Below are 23,376 nucleotides of genomic sequence, written 5' to 3' on the forward strand. Positions count from 1 at the left end.
AAAATAACTTGTAAACTGCTATTGCAGTAGATTCCTAAACAACAATTCAGTGGTATCAAACCTTAATGGGGATGAATGGAACAGAAAGGGTTAACATGAAGTGAGAAATTGGATGGTAGGATAGGGTATGGAATATGGAAAGGGATGAAAATAACTCTAAAGATCTTTAGGAAAAATCATATGTAAATTTACTACTGAAGAACCTTCATAATATATATTTAAATTTATGTTACAATATAATTGAACGATACCCTCATTAGATGCAATAGGCTGCAAAAATAAAACCTCAGTGGCAACATTTTTTGTTGCCTAGTGAGGTCACTTAAAACACTTAAAATTATAGATTGTTGTGAATTTCAGGAGCTTAGTGATAACCCCATTTCTGAAGACACTACCTATTTTACTACTATTATTTATATTTTGCAAAATGGACCTATTATTAAATTAACTCCTAATGACTTATCTTTATACCCCTTGACCACTCCATCTCTCAACCCTTATCTGAGAATCTTCTTTTGTTGTGAATATTCTATTAACACAAAGATATATAACTTTCCCAGGTGCAAAGAATAAGATACTGAGTAATTTTCACCCCTAAATGCAACATCTGTACTGGACACTTATCTCCCAATGCTAAGGGACCACTATGGAAAAGAGAATGGAAGAGTGTAGGAGCCAGAAGACTGTAAATGACTACAAGGATGAAGAAGAAGAAGAAGAAGACCTATCAGTGTTACTTTTTCAAAGTTGTATAATCTCTATCTACATCCTAAGTAGTTATCTTAGTACCTGAAGACCAATGTAGTATTCATATGACAAATAAGTTTTTTTATCAGATAGAGATGATCTTGGAAAGCCACACCTAATCAAAAAAACAGACAATAATTTACTAACAGGTGACTAGCCCAAATGATAGATTTACAAATCAATTCTTACATCTAAATCTCAGGGAACCTTGGAAGGTGGAAGCAGAAAGATTGTACCAGCCATAGAACCAGGATATATAGTGTCAGATTGTTTCTTCTATATATGGCAACAGTGTGGCACTCAGTAAATCTCAACAATAAGGTTGCCTATAGAAGACAGGAGCAAGACTAGTTGTCATGCCAAAGTGGATGAAGGAAAACTCACAAATCACCCTTTCATTGATTGATGAAGAGCTACAGATAATCACTGCTGAGAGGAGATAAGCCCTCTATATCAAGTGGTCACCCTTAAAACATAAATATAACTGTGTGTTGGTAGTGCACACCTTTAATCCCAGCACTCGGGAGGAAGAGGCAGGCAGATCTCTGTGAGTTCGAGGCCAGCCTGGTCTCCAGATCGAGTGCCAGGATAGGCTCCAAAGCTACACAGATAAACCTTGTCTCAAAAAACCAAAAAAACAAAAAAAAAACAAAACAAAACAAAAACAAAAACATAAAGATAACACTCTCTCTCTCTAAATAAACGTAATTAAAAAATTGGTTACAGTATTACATTCATAGACAATCTCCTGCGAACTTTAAGAGAACTGGGAAACAGCACCTTTTATTTCAATTAAGCACATTTAATTTTGATTTCAAAATTACTTGAATAGTACATCCAAACAGTTTTATATAGCGTTTCAAAAATGGTTATTATGAATATAAGGAGACATGTGTCAGGATGACACAAATATTGGTAGAATAAGAAAAGACAAGAGCACAAAGGCAGTGTTCATTTAATATAATACTATGCTTTCAGAGGTCCGAATATGATTTATCTTAATTTTTATCATTCGGAAAATTCAAGCAAATGAGTAAACTAGATAATATCTAAAGTGCTCCCACTTTTCATAGCATATTATCCCAAAGAGTTTTTTCTCTAATTTTTCTTGAATTGAATTATACCAGCATTACGTGAACAGACATGGGCATGTAAGTAGCTTGTTTCTAACATGATATAACTGTATTCTATGAAATTAATATATATCATTCAATAATAACAGTTAAATATTTTGTATATTCCATTAGTAAATTCTAGTATGGAATATTTAGAAAATAATGATGGAAAGGTCAGTTTTGTATCTCACATCAAATATGGATAGTTTAAGGGTTGGGAATGCAGCACAGTCATCCAGAACTTGCCTAGCATGAGAGTAATACTGGTTTTGATATTAATAAAAAAATTTACAACTGAATTAGCCAAGTGTGGTGACTCACACATATAATTCCAGAACATAAGAGGTTTGTATAGGACAATGACTGCGAATTCAAGACTGTGATACAGTGATGTACTGTGTCTCAAAAATTTAGTTATATTTATATAGTCATATATGATTGACTAATGTCAAGTTTCATTATTTTGATCAACAGTAAATCTATAGCTCAATAAGAAAACATAAAAGAAATTCATAAATATCTGATAGATATTATCAGTTTAATTTTCTAATGAGAATCCTGTGGAGACATGGTAAAAATAAAAGAGGAATAAAACAGTACTTTCATTAATTATGTTTTAATACTGAATTTTCTCCTCAAACATTATTTCTCAGATAATTACCATTCTAATGAAAATTAAAACATTTCATAGTTTGAATATGAAAGAAATATCTACTTAGTCATTTAAAATGCATTTTGCATAGTAGTAAATATCTGATCTAATTTCTGAAGATACTCAACTGCTGTTTTTGTTTATAGCCATAATTACAAAATACTAGTACCAAAGACTTGACAAAAATCACTTAAATTTTAAGTACATCATTAATGTTAGTTGTGCTCTTAAGGGAGGGGAAACATGCATCTTTTAAAATCAAGTGTATTACGTAAAATAGTGTTAAAATGCGAATATGATTTATTTGTCTATAACATGGTTGAATGTCCTGTTTCAACAGCATGGACTCTGATACATATTTAAACATGTGGCTGCAAGTGTCAAACTCATACAGATATATTCACATTTTTAAATACACAATGAGACCTGTCCATAAAACATAGAATTACTAAGCACAATCTGTGACAGTATTTTCTTGATTATGTAGACATACACATTGTATTCCAACTACGTTAGTATTTCTCTAGGGCACTAAAAAACAGATCGTCAAAAATGGAGATATTAAAACCTCACACCTGGCATTGGGGCACATGCCTTTAATCCCAGCACTCGGGAGGCAGAGCCAGGCAAAATCTCTGTGAGTTGGAGGCCAGCCTGGTCTACACAGCGAGTTCCAGGACAGGCTCCAAAACAATTCAGAGAAACCCTGTCTCGAAAAACAAAAACAACAACAAAAATAATCACTCACTCTTGCATTTATGCAAAAAAATTTGCTACACACTTTCCCTTTGTCTTTTTATGGGGTTATTTTCCCACTAAAATGTTCTCATTTTTCCTCAGTTCCTCCATATCATCTTCCTAATTAAGAGCTACACATATGTATTTTTTTTCTTTTTTCACATCTGTATTCTTAAACTTGGATTGAGATCAAAATATTGTGTCACTGATACCGGACATGTAATTTATTTTTCATCATTTTACATTGTTTATTTAGCATGTGAGAGAGAAAGTGAGCGAGAGTATGTATTTATCTCTGTGTCTACTAATGTGCAATTGTACAGATAAGGGAAGAACTTATGGGAAACTTGTGAGAATTGGCTTTTTCTTTTACTGTATAAGTTCAGGGTCTCAAACTCCAGTAGCCTGTCTTGATAACAAATGTAGTTACCCACTGAACTAACTTGAAATTTAAAAATGCACATACGTATGCAATGCATTGTCATTTTCACCATTCCTCACACTTTCTGCTGTCACCAGCTTAGTTCTTTAACCGAAGCCCTTCTTTCTACCAAGTCCTCTCTTATTTTCAGTTTTCTTTTTGTATGGGAGCTACTGAGATTTATTAGAGTTTCTTGCCCAAATGTTTGTGTGATGGTAGCATATCAGTGACTACCATTAAAAATTGGCACTACCTCCCACTAATTGATAATATTCTCTCAGAAAAGGATGAAATATCAAGGTCTCTCCAGAATCCATAATGAAATGTGGTTGACCCCAATATTGTGCAGGCCTTGTGCGCATAAACAGTTTCAGAAAGTTTGTTAGACAACAGTGTATATCACATCCAAAATTACTTTCTGCACATCTCCCTATATTCTGATACTGAGTTTCTTTCTGCATTTCTTCCTTTATATACCCTGTGCCTTACAATGAGTTAAAGGCTGTCATACCTTCACCACTGCTTATTCTAAGTACTTTGGCCAGATATCGGTTTCTGCAATAACCCCTGCTCACTGATGTAAGTTACTTTTATTAAGTCTGGGCACTACATTATTCTAGGAATTTACATTGTATATGTGCATGAGTATGAGTGTGTGTGGACTTTGTGTATGTTAATTCATTTTATCCTTATTTTATTTTATATTGAAAAGTCTATTGCAATTATAACTGCTGCAACTACCTAGAAAATTAAAGGATTGATCATTGTTAACACTTTAAAGACCTTGAAGGATCCAAATGATATATCCAGAACCTGATGGATTATATTTTACTTTCTACTCAGGTCAACATTTTATGAACACAAAATGCTTTTACTTTTCCCAAAACATTTAGCCACAGATATAATGTATATGTTATAAGAAAACAGACAGCAATCCTTAATGGCAATTCATATTTTAATTTGATTAACCCCTTAAAATTGTTTCTTAATTACTGTAGCAGCCCAGCAGAGTAAAACATTGGCTTTAATCATTGCATTGGACAGTTGAAGAAATCGAGTATTATATCCCACTACATTTAGTCAGCATTCTCTCTTTCCTATTTTTCAGAGGATACATGTAAATATCCTCATATAGATGAACACATGCACAGCAAGACAACTGTCCTGAAAAAAAGGCACTCTGTTTTCCTGAATAGTTCTATTATGATCTTCAGTCACTGACTGGTATTGATTCATGAAGCGAATATGACTCATTTTGGGTTTTATTAGTCAGGCTATCTCTTGTTAATTACTCTTAGTTCGAATTATTTTGTATTTATTAAGGTTAACAAATTGAAGAGACTGAATTATTCATGTTGGTCTCTTCAGTTCTTTTGGCTCTGCCACTTAGTTATTGAAACACCAATAAATAATAAAATAACATTTTCTTTATACATTATTTTAAATAGTTAAAAGGTATGTGTGTGGGGGGGACAGAGATAATGGGATAATGCAGGATAAAAATGGAAGTTTGTCAGCAAGAGTTAAATAGATGTCATCGTTAAAGATTTTCTTTTCCCCTTTTCTTATTGTTCTTTTCTGGAAGTAGATTGAAGCTAGAAATATTTCCAGCTTCATCTACTCAATATTTCAAAACTCCCAATTTCTATCATCACTATAGCTCAATATTTTCATTGGATTTCTGTGGTTGTATATGTTGAAAAAAAGGAAGACATTTTCTACCTTTTCTTTGCAGTGTGTCTATAATATAGATTGACCTTCACTTTCCATAATGCTCTGTTGCCTGTTCTCCCATTAGAACAAAATAAATGGAAAAGAAGAAGAAATAGCCATCAACAACTGTGAAAAAATTGTGTTTATCATTATTGGCCTATAATTCTGTCAATAACAAATCACGATTAACCGAAATCCATTTTGCTAATGGAGAAAATGTTAATAGCAACTGTGATTCATTACAGTCACTTATATATCCATATGGAGTGTCTTATATTTTCATAAAAAAGGTTTAAATCATGTTTGGTGTGAATTTAGTAAACTTAGTAATATAAATTTCTCTGTTTTAAAATGAATACATTAATAATCATTAGTGTATGCCATTTTAATGACATCTGGCAAACAATAATTCTCTTCTTCATTCTTGCTATATAAATAAATCAAATTTGTTACACAAAAATCTGTACTTCTAAACTTAGGATCAGTTTTAAACAATTGTAACGAAAATAAGCAAACTACAGATACGTTTGGGTTTTATTTAGTTTTTTAAATTGATTTGAGGCAAGTTTCCCATCTGCAACCTGTGCTTGTTTTGAGTTTTCTATGTAACCAAGGTTTGAATTGAATTTATGAACCTTCTGGCTCAGTCTCACATCTTACATTTTGCAGGTGTATGTAATAACACTAGGGTCATAGCTGTACCTTTAAATACCTGAATGTGTTTGGTATGAGATTCTGGGTCATTCTATTTCTCAATCTCTAGGCAATGAGTTTAATTACCTGGTGTGATATAATTGCACATTCGAAGTGCAGAAGTGTGAGGAAGATACAACTTTAAATTTGACTTACTTTTATATAAACATGTCATTGAAATTTTATATGTTTTAGGTCTATTTCTTTAATCTATTAACAATTTTATCTGTTATATAGTAGAATAGGTCAATATTCAAAATTGTTTTAAAAGTCATAAATCATATGTATTTCCACCTTTGGGCATTTAGATATATAAACACACTTGGTTTATTTAAACAGGTAAAAGTGAAAAGTAGGTATATAATTTTGGTAGAAGCTTCAACAATTTCTTTAAAATAAGGAATATGATCACAGAGGTAAAAACAAAAATACAGAGAAATTTCATAATATTTTTGCAGGCAAAGATATATCTAGTTTTACACTAAATGGTTGCATGCATGACTTCATACAGTTGTAATTAATACACACAGAGAAACACACACACACACACACACACACACACACACACACACACACACACACACACACACACCACACATATATATATATATATATATATAGAGAGAGAGAGAGAGAGAGAGAGAGATTTCCCTCTATTAGGTGAGAAGGTTAAAATTTTTGAAACTGGAACAGGCCAGGTGGTGGTGGTAAACACCCTTAATCCCAGCACTCAGGAGGCAGACAGGTAATCTCTGTGAATTTGAGACCACCCAGGTCTACAAGATCTAGTTCAAAGACAGGCTCCTAGGAAATTTTCCAGAACTTTACATACAAAGATTACAATGTAGTGAACAGCGAGAATTACAATGCAGTGAGAAACATTGATTGATTCCAATAAAAACATTGTAGAAACATGTTGACTCATTGCATATTAGCTATCTGTTTGTTTAAAATCCTAAAGCAATTATTAAATATCCTGCACATTAGAAACCTTTTGTTTAATAAATTCAATTGCATTACTTTCTACTGGTAATTTGTTATAATAAATACTTATTAATTATTCACTTGTATTCCTATTCAAGATGGTTTACATTCTCATATTGAAAATGGGGTTTCTTATTTTGTAGGGCCATTGAAACTTAACAGCTAATATTATACTTCAATTTAACACTTAGCCAATTTTACACAGACATTTCAACATTCTTTGTTATCAATAAAAATGTTATATGTCACATTTTAGAAATGTACAAACTACACTTCTCAGCAATCAACTTCACTACAAAATATATAAGAGATCTCAAAGATTCATCTTTCACTGGTAAAAGATTTATAGTATTATATTCTTCACCCAATAATATGGAAAATGCTGAAGGTCACTATATGAGAATTGACCCAATATGCGTCTTGTTTCCAGGAAAATAAAGAGAGCAATCTGTCATGTTGTAATGAGATACAACTTAGGAAGCATTGTGCAGTTCACAGAGGGGAAAAAGACTCTTAAATCAATACTTAAAGTATATTTGGGTAACAACAGTTCTCATTTATAAATAATAAAACAAGCTGTTAAGGGGTATCTAATAAATGTCATAGGCCCAAAGGAATCAAGTATAATGGGCAAAGAGTTGCAATTTGAGCAAAATTACAATGCCCTGTTGTGTAAAATTCACATAGCCAAGGAGTCAAAAATATAGACGATTTAATACAGAGAACAAACAAGCAAACATTAGATAATTTATGAAAAATCATACCACCGAATGACTAAGAATAAATGACTTAAGCATAAGTAAGTATACTTTAATTTTATTCTAGACGAATAATCTATAAATAAAATTTATCTAATTATAGCAAGTTGAAATTTGTATCTTAAATTTATTTCTTTTACTTGATCATGGCTCACTTTGATGTCAAAATGTCTATCTCAATCATTCAGATACTTTCATCAGTGAATATGTAATCTGACATTGAGAAAACATACCATGTAAGTTTATTAAATAACTTAGAACAAATATTCATTAAATATTTACTAGTTTCCAAGTGGTTTGTTAGACTACAGAAATTCATAAGACACCTTGAATTATTAATTCTCTGTATCACAACATCAGATTTAGATTTAGGCTTTGCTTCCTTAATGACTCTAAGTATAAAAAGAAAACTAGAAATACATAAAAAATTAAAAACATAATGGACAATTGTGAATTACTACCTACATTCATAGTGACAAACAAGGGGTAGATGTGAGAAATATCTGTATTTATAATCCCCTAACAAAATGACATAAATTATCACTAATTGCTTGAAAATTCACAATGAGGATTCTGTGACTTTTTTAACATTTAAACAAAAATTATTTTAATTAGAATCCAAATTAACGTATTTTCCTATAGCATATCCATGTATACTTAGGTTTCACTGATTTCTACCAATAACTCATCTCTTTTTTTTCTCTTTCTCTAGATTTTTTAATGTAAATTAGAAATCTTATTTTACATATCAATCCAGGTTCCTTCTTCCTTCCATCCTCCTGTACTCCCTACCAAGCCCCATCCCATAACCTTCTGCTCCCCAGGTAGGATGAGGCCTTCCATGGGGATCATAAAAGTCTGTCACATCATTTGCAGCAGGACCTAGGCCCTCCCCTGTGTGTCTAGATTGAGAGAGTGAGAGAGTATCCCTCTATGGGGAGTTGGCTCTCAAATCCATTCATCTACATCTCTTAACTTCCAAAAATCTTCTCATCTATAACTTTCATCATCCAGTAATCCCCTTTCAAATTACATATTGAATATTCCATTACCCTTCCAAACTGATTAATTAAAGCCTCTTTTTCCCTATCATGAATCCCTTTATAGTTTTTTTGTCCTCCACTCACAGTTACTTGCACAAATAAAAGAGGAAAATTAGAATCTAAATACAATAATGAACAGGTAGTATTTGATGGGTCTGTTATGTCACTCAGTATAATAATTTCTATTTTCAAATTTCATGATTGCAATTTTCCTTAGATGTGACTAAAATGTCATTGTGCATATATATCATATAATCATTATCCAATCATAAATTGGTGATTCTCAAGGATGCTTCCATTCTTTAGCTATTGTATATAGAGTAGTAAAGAACATTGATGTGCAAGTTTCTCTGTGGGTTAGACATATATACAAATGATTCTTTATCCCAGCAGTTCAAATCCTACATTTTCCAACTTTAAATCAAGTATATGATAAAGGAAAATGCATGAAATGATAATTCAAGTCACCACAATACCACCTCAATAGCTGACCTAGAAACTCCAGTTAATTTTGTAACATAAAATGTATGTTAGGAGATAATCCTCTATGATAATACTAAAATGGATGGCACCTGCGTTTCATAATGCATTCACATATTTTGCCATGGACAAAGATGAAGTTTTGACTCACTAATGTAATATATTTCCAAAGTTAATCCACTGACTAAGTTATATAATTCTTATGCTGAAAATCAATAGTCACATTGGATTCCAGGAACTTCAGGACTGATCTCTAACTATCTTTATTAAAAATAAATGAAAATATTTTACAAGTAACAGAGAAACCTGCAGTACAAATCACCCCATAAGATGTTTACACCCAAATCAGGACAATTACTCCTGATGATAAGGCTGAGACTCAGATCAAAAGTAATCATTGCAAAAGAATCTGTTGCAGAACTATAACTAAGAAAATGATCAATGCTCTGAAATCCTGGCATCATCAGAGAAGACCATGAAGGTGGTGCTATATTTCAGGATAGATCATGCCAAAACAACACCATAAAATTTCAAAATATGCCACCCTTAAATATGCTTACTTGGCATAAGGCTTATTTTGAGGTATTATTTTAATTAATAACATATAGTGCTTTGGTACAGAAAAGTTTCTCACATGTGAGAGAAACACATAACTATAAAGAAATCCTCATATGTCAGAGGTCCTCCTCACAAAACCAGAAAAGGAGAATGACTAAATCCCTCATGCTTAGTCAATAGGAAGGACTTTAACTTTTAGAAACAACGGAAACCACATTTACTTTATGGTAATTTTGTTGATCTTCTAGTCTCAAACACATCTAATTCACATCTTTTAATTCCTTTGTTATGGTAATCATACTCAAAGACAATTACTTGACATTTATGTGAGTGATCACTCATTTGCATTACCAAGTAAATAAACAGGAAATGTGATGTTAAATTTCTGTTTTTTAAATCATTAATATGTCTTTATATTCAGGAGCTTACAGATAGAAATTCATGAAAGTAGAGGAGAAAAATATTTCTCTCTTTCTAAAAAGGAAAATATACATCAATGTAATTTCTATGAGATATGTAGCAAAACAAAAGACATTCTATTTAAATATTACCATTCCAGTTTGCAAAGCTCTTCCATAAACATATTCTAAATTTTTCTTCTCCTTGTCATCATATGTGCTTTTCCATTTAGCCTCCAGGCTAACAGATTCCCTCCATCTCAATGGCACCCTGGAGTTATGCAGTCTGATTCAAAAGTATTGATTATGGACTATCTGTCTATTTAGATGCCATAGAACTTCCAAATTACTGTAAAATGTACATGAAGGGATGTTCACTTTGCCACTCCTATAAAAGCCATAGGAGTCTGATCTTTTTTTCAGAGTTCCTCCCATGCTGCTGTCTACCTTCTGTTGTGGAATATTAGTTTAAGATGTGTTACGTTGTTTATGCTGTGATATATTTGTTTAATGATTCAAAAATATGTTGCTTTATTCATGTTGCATTTGTTTAATTCTGTAAAGCTGTATTAAAGTGTCTGCCTAAAACAACTGATTCATTTAATAAAGAGCTGAACGTTCAATAATTAGGCAGGAGAGGAATAGCTGAGATTGTCAGGCATAGAGAGTAAAAAGGAGAATGAGTAAAGAGAGAAGGAAGGAGCAAGAAGAGCAGGAGGGGATCACACCAGGGGCCAGACCTTCAGCCTTACAACCAGCCACACAGAAGGAAGAAAAGAAAAGATTACAGAATAGAGCATTATAAAAGCCCAGAGACAAAAGGTAAACAGGATAGTTTAAGTAAAGTACAAAAGGCTAGAGATAGGCCAAGCTAAGATCAGGCACATTCACAAGTAAGCATAAGTCTACATATATTTATTTGGGAGCTGGGTGGTGCAATACCAAAGAGTGAAGAGTTTAAAAAAAACAAGAAAAAATAATGACAGCCTTCCTATATAGGGTACCAGCAATGCTTCTAATAAATACCTTACCTCTAATGAACAATCTGCCTTGGTGTCCCCTTATGAATTCTAAATCTGAAACTCTTCATGAGTATGTGCAGATGAAGCCACTGTATTTGGTCAGTGCTATTTAATATCACAAGATCAAGATGATATCCATAAAATACAATACCACCATAATATATATATATATATATATATAATATATATATATATATATATATTCTTTTTAAAAAAGTCCAGTGCTATAGTATTTGCTTTTATATTCTCTGGGCAGCAAGCTCTTTCATGATAGTATTTCTATAATGAAAATAGTAGTAATTATTTGTTGATATTAATCATAGGAATTCTAATCAGAGCACTACAGTTTAGAGTATCAATTTTCAAGTAACAGGTTTTCACTATAGTCATTGCCAAAGCTTTTAAATTACATAATGACTCAGATATTGAAGTTATTAACTGAACCACAACAGTTACTACCAACATTTTCTGGAGAAAAAAAAACATTATAAAAGAAATGCAAAATTGCCCGATCTGTGACAAAAGAAAGATCCCATATGCACAAGACTGAATCTGTAACTATGCCTGACACTATTGTATAGCTAAATACCTGGGAATAAAGAATTTAATACATATTAAAGTGCAATGCAAATAAAACTAGAAATGCTTTCCTCTTTTCTACTGCATTCAAAAATGTATTTTCATGCCTTTTAAAACATCGACTTATTTTACTTAAGGCTTTGTGTGTATTGTTGCCTGCACTTTGAGAACAGGAATAGAGCTGAAATGAATATGGATGATTTTATTTCAGAATGCCCTCAATACTATGCCACACAGAGAGTGAAAACATCTGTTTCTCAGAGATATAATGACAGATTTTGATGCTCCAAATTGAGATGATGGACTGGATGAGGGATTAGAAATTTTGATGTGAGATTTAGAGTTTTAAGAAAGGAAAAAGAAAAGAGATGAATGTGATAATTTAGTCCTCAGACTTCTTCTGTCAAAGATCAAATAATAAAGTTGTTTAAATGAAATAATCCAAATTGAACAGGTTAATCATGATCTAGCAAAAAATACATGAAACTGTATTTGGAGTATCAAAATGATTTTTTGAAATAACAGTAAGCATTGATTTTTTTGGAATTTTTTAGTGATACCAAAATAATCATTTGGATTTAGAACTAAGAACTAGTTTGTTATATGCACAAATTATTTTCTCTATATTAAAGATAGTTTATTACTTGCAAATTAATAAAATCCCTGTCTTAAAATGCTATGTATTGGTAAATACTGTCATGTTCTTTTGAATTAATGAGTTTCAATTAAATGTTCAAGAATTTCTGGAAATTTAATGTAACAAATGTACTATGTAGCTAGTAAAAGTGAATGTAATATTGTGTTAAAAGCTGAGAAGTTACTGAAAAAAATGACTACTTCCTCATGAAAATTTAGACATTACACCTTCATACATGGAGAGATTTCAGAGAACTTTGAGGAAGAAAGTTCTACAAAGGTCAACAACTAACTTGTACTAATAAAATGAAATTGAACCAAAAGTTCTACCAAAAATGTTGTGTTTTTATTTGGAAGAAAAAAATAAATAATTAGTAGGGATCCTTTGGTGATATCACTGAAAGTAGGGTAATAGGCTTAGGATGGCTTTTTGTTTTAAATATAATTTTCTTCTCAAATAACATTCTCAAAAGTTTTGACAAAAGGGGCTGTGACACACAGAAAGAAACAAAATGTTAAATATTTCAAAAGTTAAGAGGAAAGAAATGCTAGAGTAAAAAGTCATTCAGAAGTGTACAGTGTTTACAAAGTTGGTGTCTGTTTTCATATAGTGGGTTTTAAAGTAACCTGGTAAAAACTCGGGGGGAGGAAATTGCAAAATGAATATGAAAATGTTGAAATGTTTGGACAGTTATTTAAGGTGTGAGATAGAAAGTTAATAACAACAGAATATTTTGGTTTCTGAACAATATCTATAATCCAACGCTAGCTAAATACTGTTAATATACACTGGGTTAAATCTTTGTTACAACTTCATAGTTATGCTCCTTCAAATGTGGTATCTCAAGAATACCAGAAAGAAAGCTACTCCACACAGAAAAACTCATAGTGAGCAAAGACAAATATGAAATAAGATGATAATATTAGGCAGGATGTTTATAAACTAGGCAAAATGGAGAAGAATCGAGGTTTTAGAGAATCAAATAAGAGGAAAGCTCAAGGTAGCCATATGCTACAATGCAATATAAATAATAAAGTTAAGAAAATAAAAACTTTGGACTGTGTCTAAAATCATAGTACCCTTTAGTCATTTTAAAAATCAAACCCGGAAAACACACATGTATTCATATAAGGACTAAACAGTTAACAAGTCAGAAAGGAACAAAATGACACAAAACATTAACCTGTAGGCATGACTACATTAACACTGGTGACACTCAACATCATGTGCACAAATTTTTTGAATAAGTACAAGATGGGCATGAAAGGCTAACCCAAGAATATCAAAAATTCTCCAAATTGTCTGCTATATTAGACTCTTGATCAAATTTTTAGTTATTGTTATTCTTAATAAAAACAAGCATATTTCATGAAAAATAAGTTATCAAGATCCTGCAAAAGTCCATAAAGTGTGTCTAAAGTAATATGCTCTTAGAAGTGACTATCTAATAAGTGTATGCAGGATAAGAGTAAATAGGTTTCTTAGATAATAATGCCAAACTGAAGCCTTTCCTGCTACTTAATTTTCTCATACTGCTACTAGAACAAACAACAAAATTTTGATAATGAAAACTAGAAAAATGTATAGAAAAATTGCACTCATAATTTCTGTAGCTTTAGTCTCATACATTTGTAAGGTAGTAATATAATACATTATTCATGTATTAGAAATAATCTTTCAGTAAAGGCAATGGATATATAAATACATATTTTCAAAAGCATTGCAGAAGACTCAACTGCATTTGGAGAAAAGTATATAAAAATATATGAAGGTCCCAGTCTTTATTAAAATAACAAATTCAACTTTCAGATGAATGAATACCTGAAGCGAAGAAAAAACTTCTGAATATGTCTGGCTTGCTAATCTGAAAAGAAAGTGCCTTGGAGACACCAGCACAATGAGTAGTTTAATACATAATTGCTCTAACATTGTTGTCACTCAACCTCTTTGATTTCATTCAACCTGGGAGCAAAGAAGTACACAAATGACAGGAATGAGAAAGAAGATAGGAAGATGACAAAGAAGGCCTTCTACTTGTAAATCTTTAATCCAGGAAGTTATTCAGAAAGGAACCACTTGTAAATTCACCTCAGGCAGATATAAAGAAATCAGAAACATACTCCTTTGAGAATTTCACTGAGTTCTGTTTCTGCCATCTTCAGTTTAGCACTTAGGTGAACATAAAATCTAACAAGCTAAGCCATTTGTGCAAAGCCTCAGGGCAGTTTAGACACAGACTTTTCCAAAGAGGAGAGGGATCTCAAAAATGTCTGTGTGAAAAATTGCATGTTAATGATGGCTAATGAAGAAAAAACAGCAGTTTAAATCTAACAATTATTAAGTGCTTATACAAAGAAATGTTTTCAATTAATGAGTAAACAGATTACAACAAAAATGTATTTCTTTCATTTAGTTGTAAATAAGCGTTTCTCCTATCTTTTCTGTCAGAGTGGCTATATTTTAAAATGCATTTTCTTTATAATTAGCTATTAGCTGCCCAAATATCAACTAGTTAAAGGGTGAATGAACTGTGAAGTGTGACGTTTGCTTTTATTATGCTGTTTGGATGCCACTAGATTATCTGTGAAATATTTAAGAATTGACACAAAGAATGCCTATCTCTAATTTAAACTCTTTTTAAAATATAAAATAGGTGTCATTTAGTGAGATCTCTTAAGCTACTTAAATTTAAAACCTAAGAAAATCATTAAAGGTTTCTCTTATTTTTCCTGTTTTAGAACTGAAAAGACAAAGCATTCATGGAGGAAATATATTCTTAGCTAAGATAATGCATTATTCTTAATTTTTATGAATGTGGTATCTGAGTTAAATTGAACATAAAAGATATAGTTTAGAATTCATTAAAAATCTAAATAGGTGAAGTTCAGGGATGCAAGAGATTAATTAATCTTTTATGGGAAAAATGCTATAAATTCAAAGTTAATGAATATTCTGACACATAATATATTTAAGGTTTATAGCTTATCAAATTTAACATCAAAATACCCTTCAAATGCATACATAAATCCAATGGACCTAAAACAAAGGACATCAGAGGACAGACTTCACTTCTTTGGTGAATGGAAACCATATTATATCAAGATTCGTGTAGTAGACTAGCGAAACAACTTTAGTCATGCATTTCTTGCCTAATAATAAACAGAAATATTTGCAAATATTTTAAATTAAAAACATTTATTATATAGAATTTGCAAATAAAATTATTCACTACTATCCAATTTGTATATAATTCTCTCTGTTTCTGTCTCTGTCTCTGTCTCTCTTTGTGTGTGTGTGTGTGTGTGTGTGTGTGTGTGTGTGTGTGTGTGTGTGTGTGTGTGTGTGTGGGTATATGTAAAAGATTGCATTGCCCTTTTCCTGAGAAACATTAAATGCCATCATAGAGCCTTCATCCAGTAGCTGATGAAGCAGAAGCAAAGATTCACAGCTAAGCACTGAGATGAACTTTTGGAGTCCAGTTGTAGATAGGAAGGAATTATGAGCAAAGGGGTCAAGGCCATGTGGGGAAATCAACTGAAACAGCTGACTTGAGCAAAGTGGGAACTCACTGACTCCAGACTAACAGCTGGGGAAGCTGCATAAGACCAAACTAGGCCCCCTGAATGTGAGTGTGAGTTGGGGGTCTTGGGCAGTCTATGGGGCTGCTGGCAGGAGAACCAGTAGTTAACCTTAGTGAATTTTCTGGCTTTATGGAGCTCATTCCTTATATATAGATACTTTTTCAGCCTACACACATGGGGGAGGGCCTCAATCCTGCAACAAATTATGTGGCAGACTTGGAGGATCACCCATGGAAGGCCTCATCCTCTCGGAGGAGTGGCTGGGATGGGATGGGACAAATGTGGGGTGAGTGGGAAGACAGAAAGGAGAATGAACCGGGATTGGTATGTAAAATAAGATTGTTTTTAATTTAAATAAACTTATTAAAAGATTTGCTTTTTTTTTTAAACCAACCTCTGTATTTTCTCATTCCTGTTGAATCCTGCTGTTGCCATGAGAAATGACTGAAAAATAGTGAGATATGTCCCCATCACCAGTTCGAACTAATAAACTGACACAACATTATTTTTTCTTGGACTGCACCGAATATGTGTCTTGTTTGTTTAGGTTCCTCTTAAAAGTCTGCTTATGGGGTTTGCGTATCTCTATTGGCCTCACCTAACCCAGGAAAATGCAAACAATTCCACTGTTTGAAGACACCTTGTAGATTTCTAAGGCTATGAAAGTCTTCCACATAACGTCTTCCATTTGTTTTCACATGGCAAAATATCCTTTACAAAGACATTTAGTGTTTTTCAAAATTATAAACTAAAACTAAATTATCAATGGGCTTACCTTCAACTTCACAATAATGGTTGATAACATTATAATATCCCAAATCTGCAAACTTGTAAAAGCTCCTACTTTCTTTCTTCCTGTCACTATTTTCTCATTTGTAAGCAGTGACATTTTATTAACCACTATATTTAGTTTTGTGTTTAAATGGATTAACTCTATTATTCTTTTTATGGACTTTGGTCTTCTTAGAGGGGTAAGTTTCAAAATTGCAAACACCAAGGTCATAGTGATCTTAAAGTCAGTTCATAAGGACATTTGTCAACTCTAGGGAAAGTATATTGATTTATAGCTCTGAACCTGTCTGTTTATCTTTTCTTTCAAACATTGATGTTAATTCATTTTGACATTCTAGGAAAATTCATTTTTCAGGGAGCTTTCACACTTGATAAAAACATGTAAGTGCATCAGAAGGAGTGGATGACTTTATGGCAGAGCCCTGGCAATCTTTTGGCAAGTTCTCCTTCAAATGTCAAATTTAACACATGAAACTACAATCTAATAGTTCATCATGAAGATTGTATGCATTTAATCTATTAATAGAAACAGCCAGACGCTAATGCCTCAAATGAGTAGCCGTTAAAGGCTTAATGTAATATCATCTGTCAGCAGTTTAATATTAATATTATTCATTCAATCTGAAATCATAGGAAACCCAAGGTGTAATGCTACAAAGTTTGTCATTTAACAGAAAAGTTATTTAAAATTAGTGGAAATACAATTTAGAGAGAGAGGGAATTAAATTTTATAGGATATTTAAATTGGGTTTTTATTTTCTTTCATGAAATATGGGAAGTTAACATCACTTAGGTCATTGAATTTTTCATGTCTATCTCATTATTAAAAGTTTTCATGTTAAACGATGATATTCTACAGATAGGTTTCTCAAAGAGTAATATTTTGTTGATTATCCATCAGTAGGATAGTTTTAATTTTACTCTATTTGAGGCTACCAGAGAGAGTTTCCTAATTTGTAGTCACGTATTTTCTGTGACCTCTTATAAAATGAGAATTGATACAAAATTACTCCATTTTGTTGTTAAAATTTATCATACAAAACTTGTATTACCAAGATACTCACAAACTTCTGCTGACAGTAGCATGTTGTTTTTGAACAGTGAGAAAGTAAAATATTTGTTAATATAAAATAAAACCTGGTTCTGGAACTATCTAAGAAATACAGAATATTGAGGCAGCACAATATGAAGTTCTTCTAAGGCAGATCCATAAAATATGTCATATAAAATACTTACAGTTTTAACTTAACAGAGCAAAAGCTAAGGTTAAGCAGTTTAAATAAAAATACAACATACCTTAAAATGTTTTTTTTTTTTTTTTAATTTACAATCTTACCTTTCCTGCCTTTTTCACTTCAGATCTCCGCTGATTTGGGATAAGATGGAAGCAAGAAAAACAAAAAGAAAGATAAAAATCAGTTCTAATTTGATTATTTCATACATATTTTATTTCTTCTAGAAATATGTCAATATTTCCAGTACAATAGTAATCAGATTTTCTCTGCTGTCAGTGATAGTTGGAGCAAACAAATACAACTGTACTATAAATTTTCATGCAAAAACATGAACAACCATATAAAATATTCTGGTGGATTTTAAAATCTTCAGTTAACCTATATAGGCATTAGCTAAAATATACCCTTCCAATTACATATTTTCAATCGATATCACACATAGCTCACCAAATTTTGAGTGACTAGGTATTTAAATTATAAATGAACACATTTCATGTTTAAAACAGGATGAAATAATTTCATTGGAAAATCTTGAATTGCAAAACAACATACAGAATGTTTATCTGACACTATTTCTAATTTTAAGTCAATAACTTTTGTGGTTCTTAAAAGGGACATCTTAATTTAATTCAGTTCAAGTAAACGTTTAAGAGTATCATGATCAACTCATAGGATTCAATTTATTTAAGTTTTTTTTCTTTGTAATGTCCCTCGAGAGGTATGTTAATTAACACGTTAAGACCTAAGTGATTTTTAGAGCATTTGTCTTTACAGATTTATTCTGAATTTTAAAGGATAAAGATACTATAAACAAATGAAATATATGTCTGTATTTCTAAATATAATCTCAAAATTTCTTTTTCTCTACTTTTGTCTTGCATCCCTCTCCATTGTACAACAATGCAAAGTTCCTATGATAACCTGTTCTTGATTTAATTTTGGTAAGTGATATCTTTCCAGAAAATTGTCCATTTCCTTTAGATTTTTGAATTTTGTGGAGTAGATGTTTTCAAAGTATGACCTGATGATTCTCTGGTTTTCTTCATTGTCTGTTGTTAGAAAGCAAGAAATCACAGAAATTTGTATACAGTAAGGATAAATGCACAGCAGAATACACTTAATATTATGAGAGAGAAAACATAGTCTCCATTTCCCATACAATAGTCTTTAACCAGTACCAGGGAATGAATTTTTATCTGACATATAAACATAATTTGGGCTTTCAAAGAATGAATTAAGGTATCTCATCTATTTGAAAGCAAATAAACATTTACTTTTCATCATTAAATTTCATATCATTTAAGATTTTCATGTTCATTATATATATATATATATATATATATATATATATATATATGCATTATCAAACATTATTCATTGCAGAGTGCTGAAAGTCAATGTAGCTGCAAAGGCATAGACTGAGGATAATTAATATCTGTAGCAACTGTCCAAGATAGTGCCCCTGTATTTTTATATCTTTATTAATCAGTTTTAGCTGATTTATTATCTCTTCTAATGATGATACTGATTCAGAAATGTACTAAGTAGACATTTTAAATCTCTATGAGAAACAATCTACTCACAAAACATTGCCTTTATTTTAAGCTTTAAAGTACAGTAGTTAAAATACCATTCAGTATTCTTAGAATCATGCAACATCTTGAAATCACTTTAAGTATACCGTAGATTTTATATGTTTGCCACTAATCACTAAGAAATCCAAATCTTTAGGAAATGAAGAAAGACATATTTTTTACCTCATATCTTTCTAAAATATGCTATTTGTCTGAATTATACACTGTAAATTACAGTATTACCCAAGTTATGCTAGTTTTGTCAGTATTTGAGAATCCTTATCAAAGAAAAAGCAAAAGAGAAAATATAGTGAATAGTAAGTATTGTATTTATCCATATCATGCACACATGATACAATCTCTTACCATGATAGGTTTTGTTTAATGCATTTAGGCAAACATCAGAATTAAAAGAACATATAGAAGCATATTGAATGACATGTAAAAAGCTAATTGATTCCAAATTTTATGACTAAAACATTTTACAAAGAAATTATGTGTCTATGTGTTGGGGCATATGTCTGGAAATCCAGCATTGATGAATAGAAGGCAGAAAGATCTTGGTTAGATCTAATACAGACAATAAAGCAAGATCTCTCAAAAGAAGAGACAGAGGTATGTGTGTTTTTAATCTATCTTCTATTTTAATGGAAATATTTGTATTATAAAAAGATGCCACCAAATAATCAACATTAAAGCAACAAAAGCATTGTAAAATATACATATGTATGTTAAAAACATATAAAAAGTGGAGGGAGTGAAAGGGTAGTCTGTATGCTTATTGGCTCATTTCTATTACGTGCTTTATCCATACAGTTTTATATGTTCTTAATAACTTAGTCTTATGAGTAAAGTATTTTTCTTCCTACAAAGAGATAACTGTTGTCCCTCCTACATAAAAATGTATAGACTAGATGAGAAAATTAAATATTGCTGATAAAAACATGTGCCAAGAAAGTAACCGATATTATTAGTGGAAAGTGTATATTCTAAAGAACATCTTCAATTTTTCAGTCATACCTTGCATAAATAATAGTATTTTTTAAATACAGACTTTTGTTTAATTATCTTTTTAGACTTCTGATGGCTTTATGGAACAAATAATGTTAAATGTTACAACAGTAAGCCAACTTTTCATTTCAACATGTTTGCATAATGAGTTTTTTCTAAAATGAATATTGTCACTTTAAATGTCCACTAATTCACTCCTAATCTTCATGTATTTCCAAATTTGGGACATATTAACACATCATTTGATATGTAATACATTAACCTGATTTTTTAGTATAACAATTTAAAGTTTTATAGAGGGTCCCTTAAAACTGACTTTTCCCTATAATCAGAATGGTGACTACCCTGTCATCATAGAACCTTTATCCAGTAACTGATGGAAGCAGATGCAGATATCCACAGCCAAGCATCAGACCAAACTCCAGGATTCAAGTTGAAAAGAGGGAGGAGAGATTATATGAGCAAGACAGGTCAGAGCATGATAGAGTAACCCACAGAGACAGTTGACCTAACCTGGGAGCTCAGGGATTCTAGACCAACAACTTGGGAGCTCACATGGGACTAAACTAGTCCCTATGAAAGAGTATAACAGTTGTGTAGCCTGGTCTGTTTGTGGAACCCCTGACAGTGGGACCAAGATCCTTCGCTGGTGCATGGACGGCGTTTTGTGCCCATTACACATGGTAGGATACCTTGCTCAGCCTTGGTCAGTCTTGCTCAGTCTTGATCTTACCTGAACTGAATGTGCCAATTTTTGTTGACTCCTCATGGGAGTCATTGCCCTTCATGAGGAGTAGATAGGAGTTTGGATTGGGAGAAAGTGTGGGAAAGCATGAGGAGGAGAGGAAGTAGAACTGTTTTGGGTATGCAAATGAATAAAAAATGTAATAAAAATAAAGTTTCGGACATAATTGCAAATTATAGTAAATGTATTTGCTTTTCATGTCTAATAATAATTTATTGTAAAAATTCATTGCTTTTCATTAAATATTTGTTCATTGAATCAAATTAATTTCTTCTGTACATGTGTTTGTCAAGAATAATATAATTTTTTAATCATATATACATACAGATTCTGTTTGTACTTATGAGTGATGGTATGAATGAGAAATGTTCCTCATGTATACACATATTTGAATTACTTGGTTCTCTGGTGGTAGCACAGTTTTTGGAGGTGATTATAGTCTTGTTAGATGAAGTATGTCACTGGGAACAGGCTTTGAGAGTTCATACCCTATGGAACCCACTTCCACTTCCCTCATTCTTTTTCATTTAGAACGTGTGATTCCACAGCTTTTTGTTATTGAAGTCAGTCATATTATTTATTACCATTCTACCCCACAATGATAGACTCTTCCATTCCTGAACTCATAAGCCAAAATAAATTCTGGCTTCTTTGAGTTACTTTAGCCATGGTGTTTTATTATAACATACATTTAATTAATACAAATATATAAAATTTTTAGGACAAATGCTAATCTATATAATAATGCTATTTAGACTTTGAGGAATTTCCTGGTTGTTTCCACAGCAGTTGCTGTAATTTACATTGCTTCCAATAGTGTATAAGGTTTAAATGTTCTCTACTATCTTGGAATTTATTTTTAAGTAATTACTTTTTAAAGTATTTCTGCCCAAATATTTACATTCAGGCACTAATATTAAAATTGGCTCTAAATTTATGTGTGGTGACTATACTTTGACATTGGTTGCATGCGCATATTCTCACTAGATTATAATGTAAGTGATTTTCTCATATAGACATGTGCATTATTTGAAACAAACATTTAAATAATAAACTCATGTTGAAGCAAACAACATTTCTAAAATAACTACCCTATTATTTTCTATTATGGATGAGGAACTCAAAGGCCCAGTAATTTACTGGGGAATAATTAGCTGTGAGTAGTTGCTGCGAAAGGATGAATCATTCTTTTTTGAGTGTTTCCAGTGATAGGATTAGCATGATGTAGTAGATGGTCCCACACTCGTGCACTTATGCCACAGTATCAGTTGGATTTAGGAGAGTAACAAAACAAGTAAGTAAATAATTAAAGACATGAAACTTTTAGGGGATCATGGTGGCAACCTATGAATGAAATTGAAGGAGTAAATATGCAGTAGACATGAAGAAATTCATTGTATGAATTAAGAAATTTTCAAAAAATAAATACAAATTGTTATCTATTGAAATCTCATTACTATATATATCACTAAACAGGTCCCAAACAGTAATATCTAGAGTGGCCAAACAATGATTTGTCCAACTTGAGGTCCATGCTCTCCACTGGCAGGTTGGCGTATGTCCAGGACCTGGACACTGGATAGCCACAGACCCAGGAAAGAATCAATCACAACTGGACAAAAAAGTCAATGAAATGATTTCTAATAATATTCTTCTATATTCATAGATCAGAGACTAACCAATTGTCATCAAAGTCTCTGCACCCAGCAACTGGTGGAGGCAGATGAAGAGACCCACAGGCAAATATTAGGTTGAGCTCAAGGAACCTTCCAGAAGAAAGAGGGGGGATTTTATGAGTCAAGGATACCAGGAGAAATTGAGCCCACAGAATTAACTAAGCAGGACTGATAGGGGCCCAGAGAGACTGAAGAGACAACCACACATCATTATGGAACTGCAC

At 32.0% G+C, this 23,376-nt stretch overlaps 1 protein-coding gene across 6 annotated transcripts in view; it reads right to left on the bottom strand.

The window, feature by feature from the left end:
* Nucleotides 1–23,376, bottom strand: part of LOC100754537 (protocadherin-11 X-linked) — a 474,898-nt gene that overhangs the window by 214,685 nt on the left and 236,837 nt on the right. For 2 of the 6 annotated variants that reach the window (XM_035450268.1, XM_035450267.1), the window contains exon 4: nt 18,248–18,277. The exons of the other annotated variants lie outside the window; for them this stretch is intronic. In XM_035450268.1, the coding sequence (XP_035306159.1) occupies nt 18,248–18,277 (30 nt within the window). The remainder of the gene's footprint in view (nt 1–18,247; nt 18,278–23,376) is intronic. 6 annotated transcript variants of the gene reach the window in all.

This window comes from Cricetulus griseus, chromosome X (genome assembly GCF_003668045.3).
Source record: "Cricetulus griseus strain 17A/GY chromosome X, alternate assembly CriGri-PICRH-1.0, whole genome shotgun sequence".
NCBI classification, from domain to species: Eukaryota; Metazoa; Chordata; class Mammalia; order Rodentia; family Cricetidae; genus Cricetulus; species Cricetulus griseus.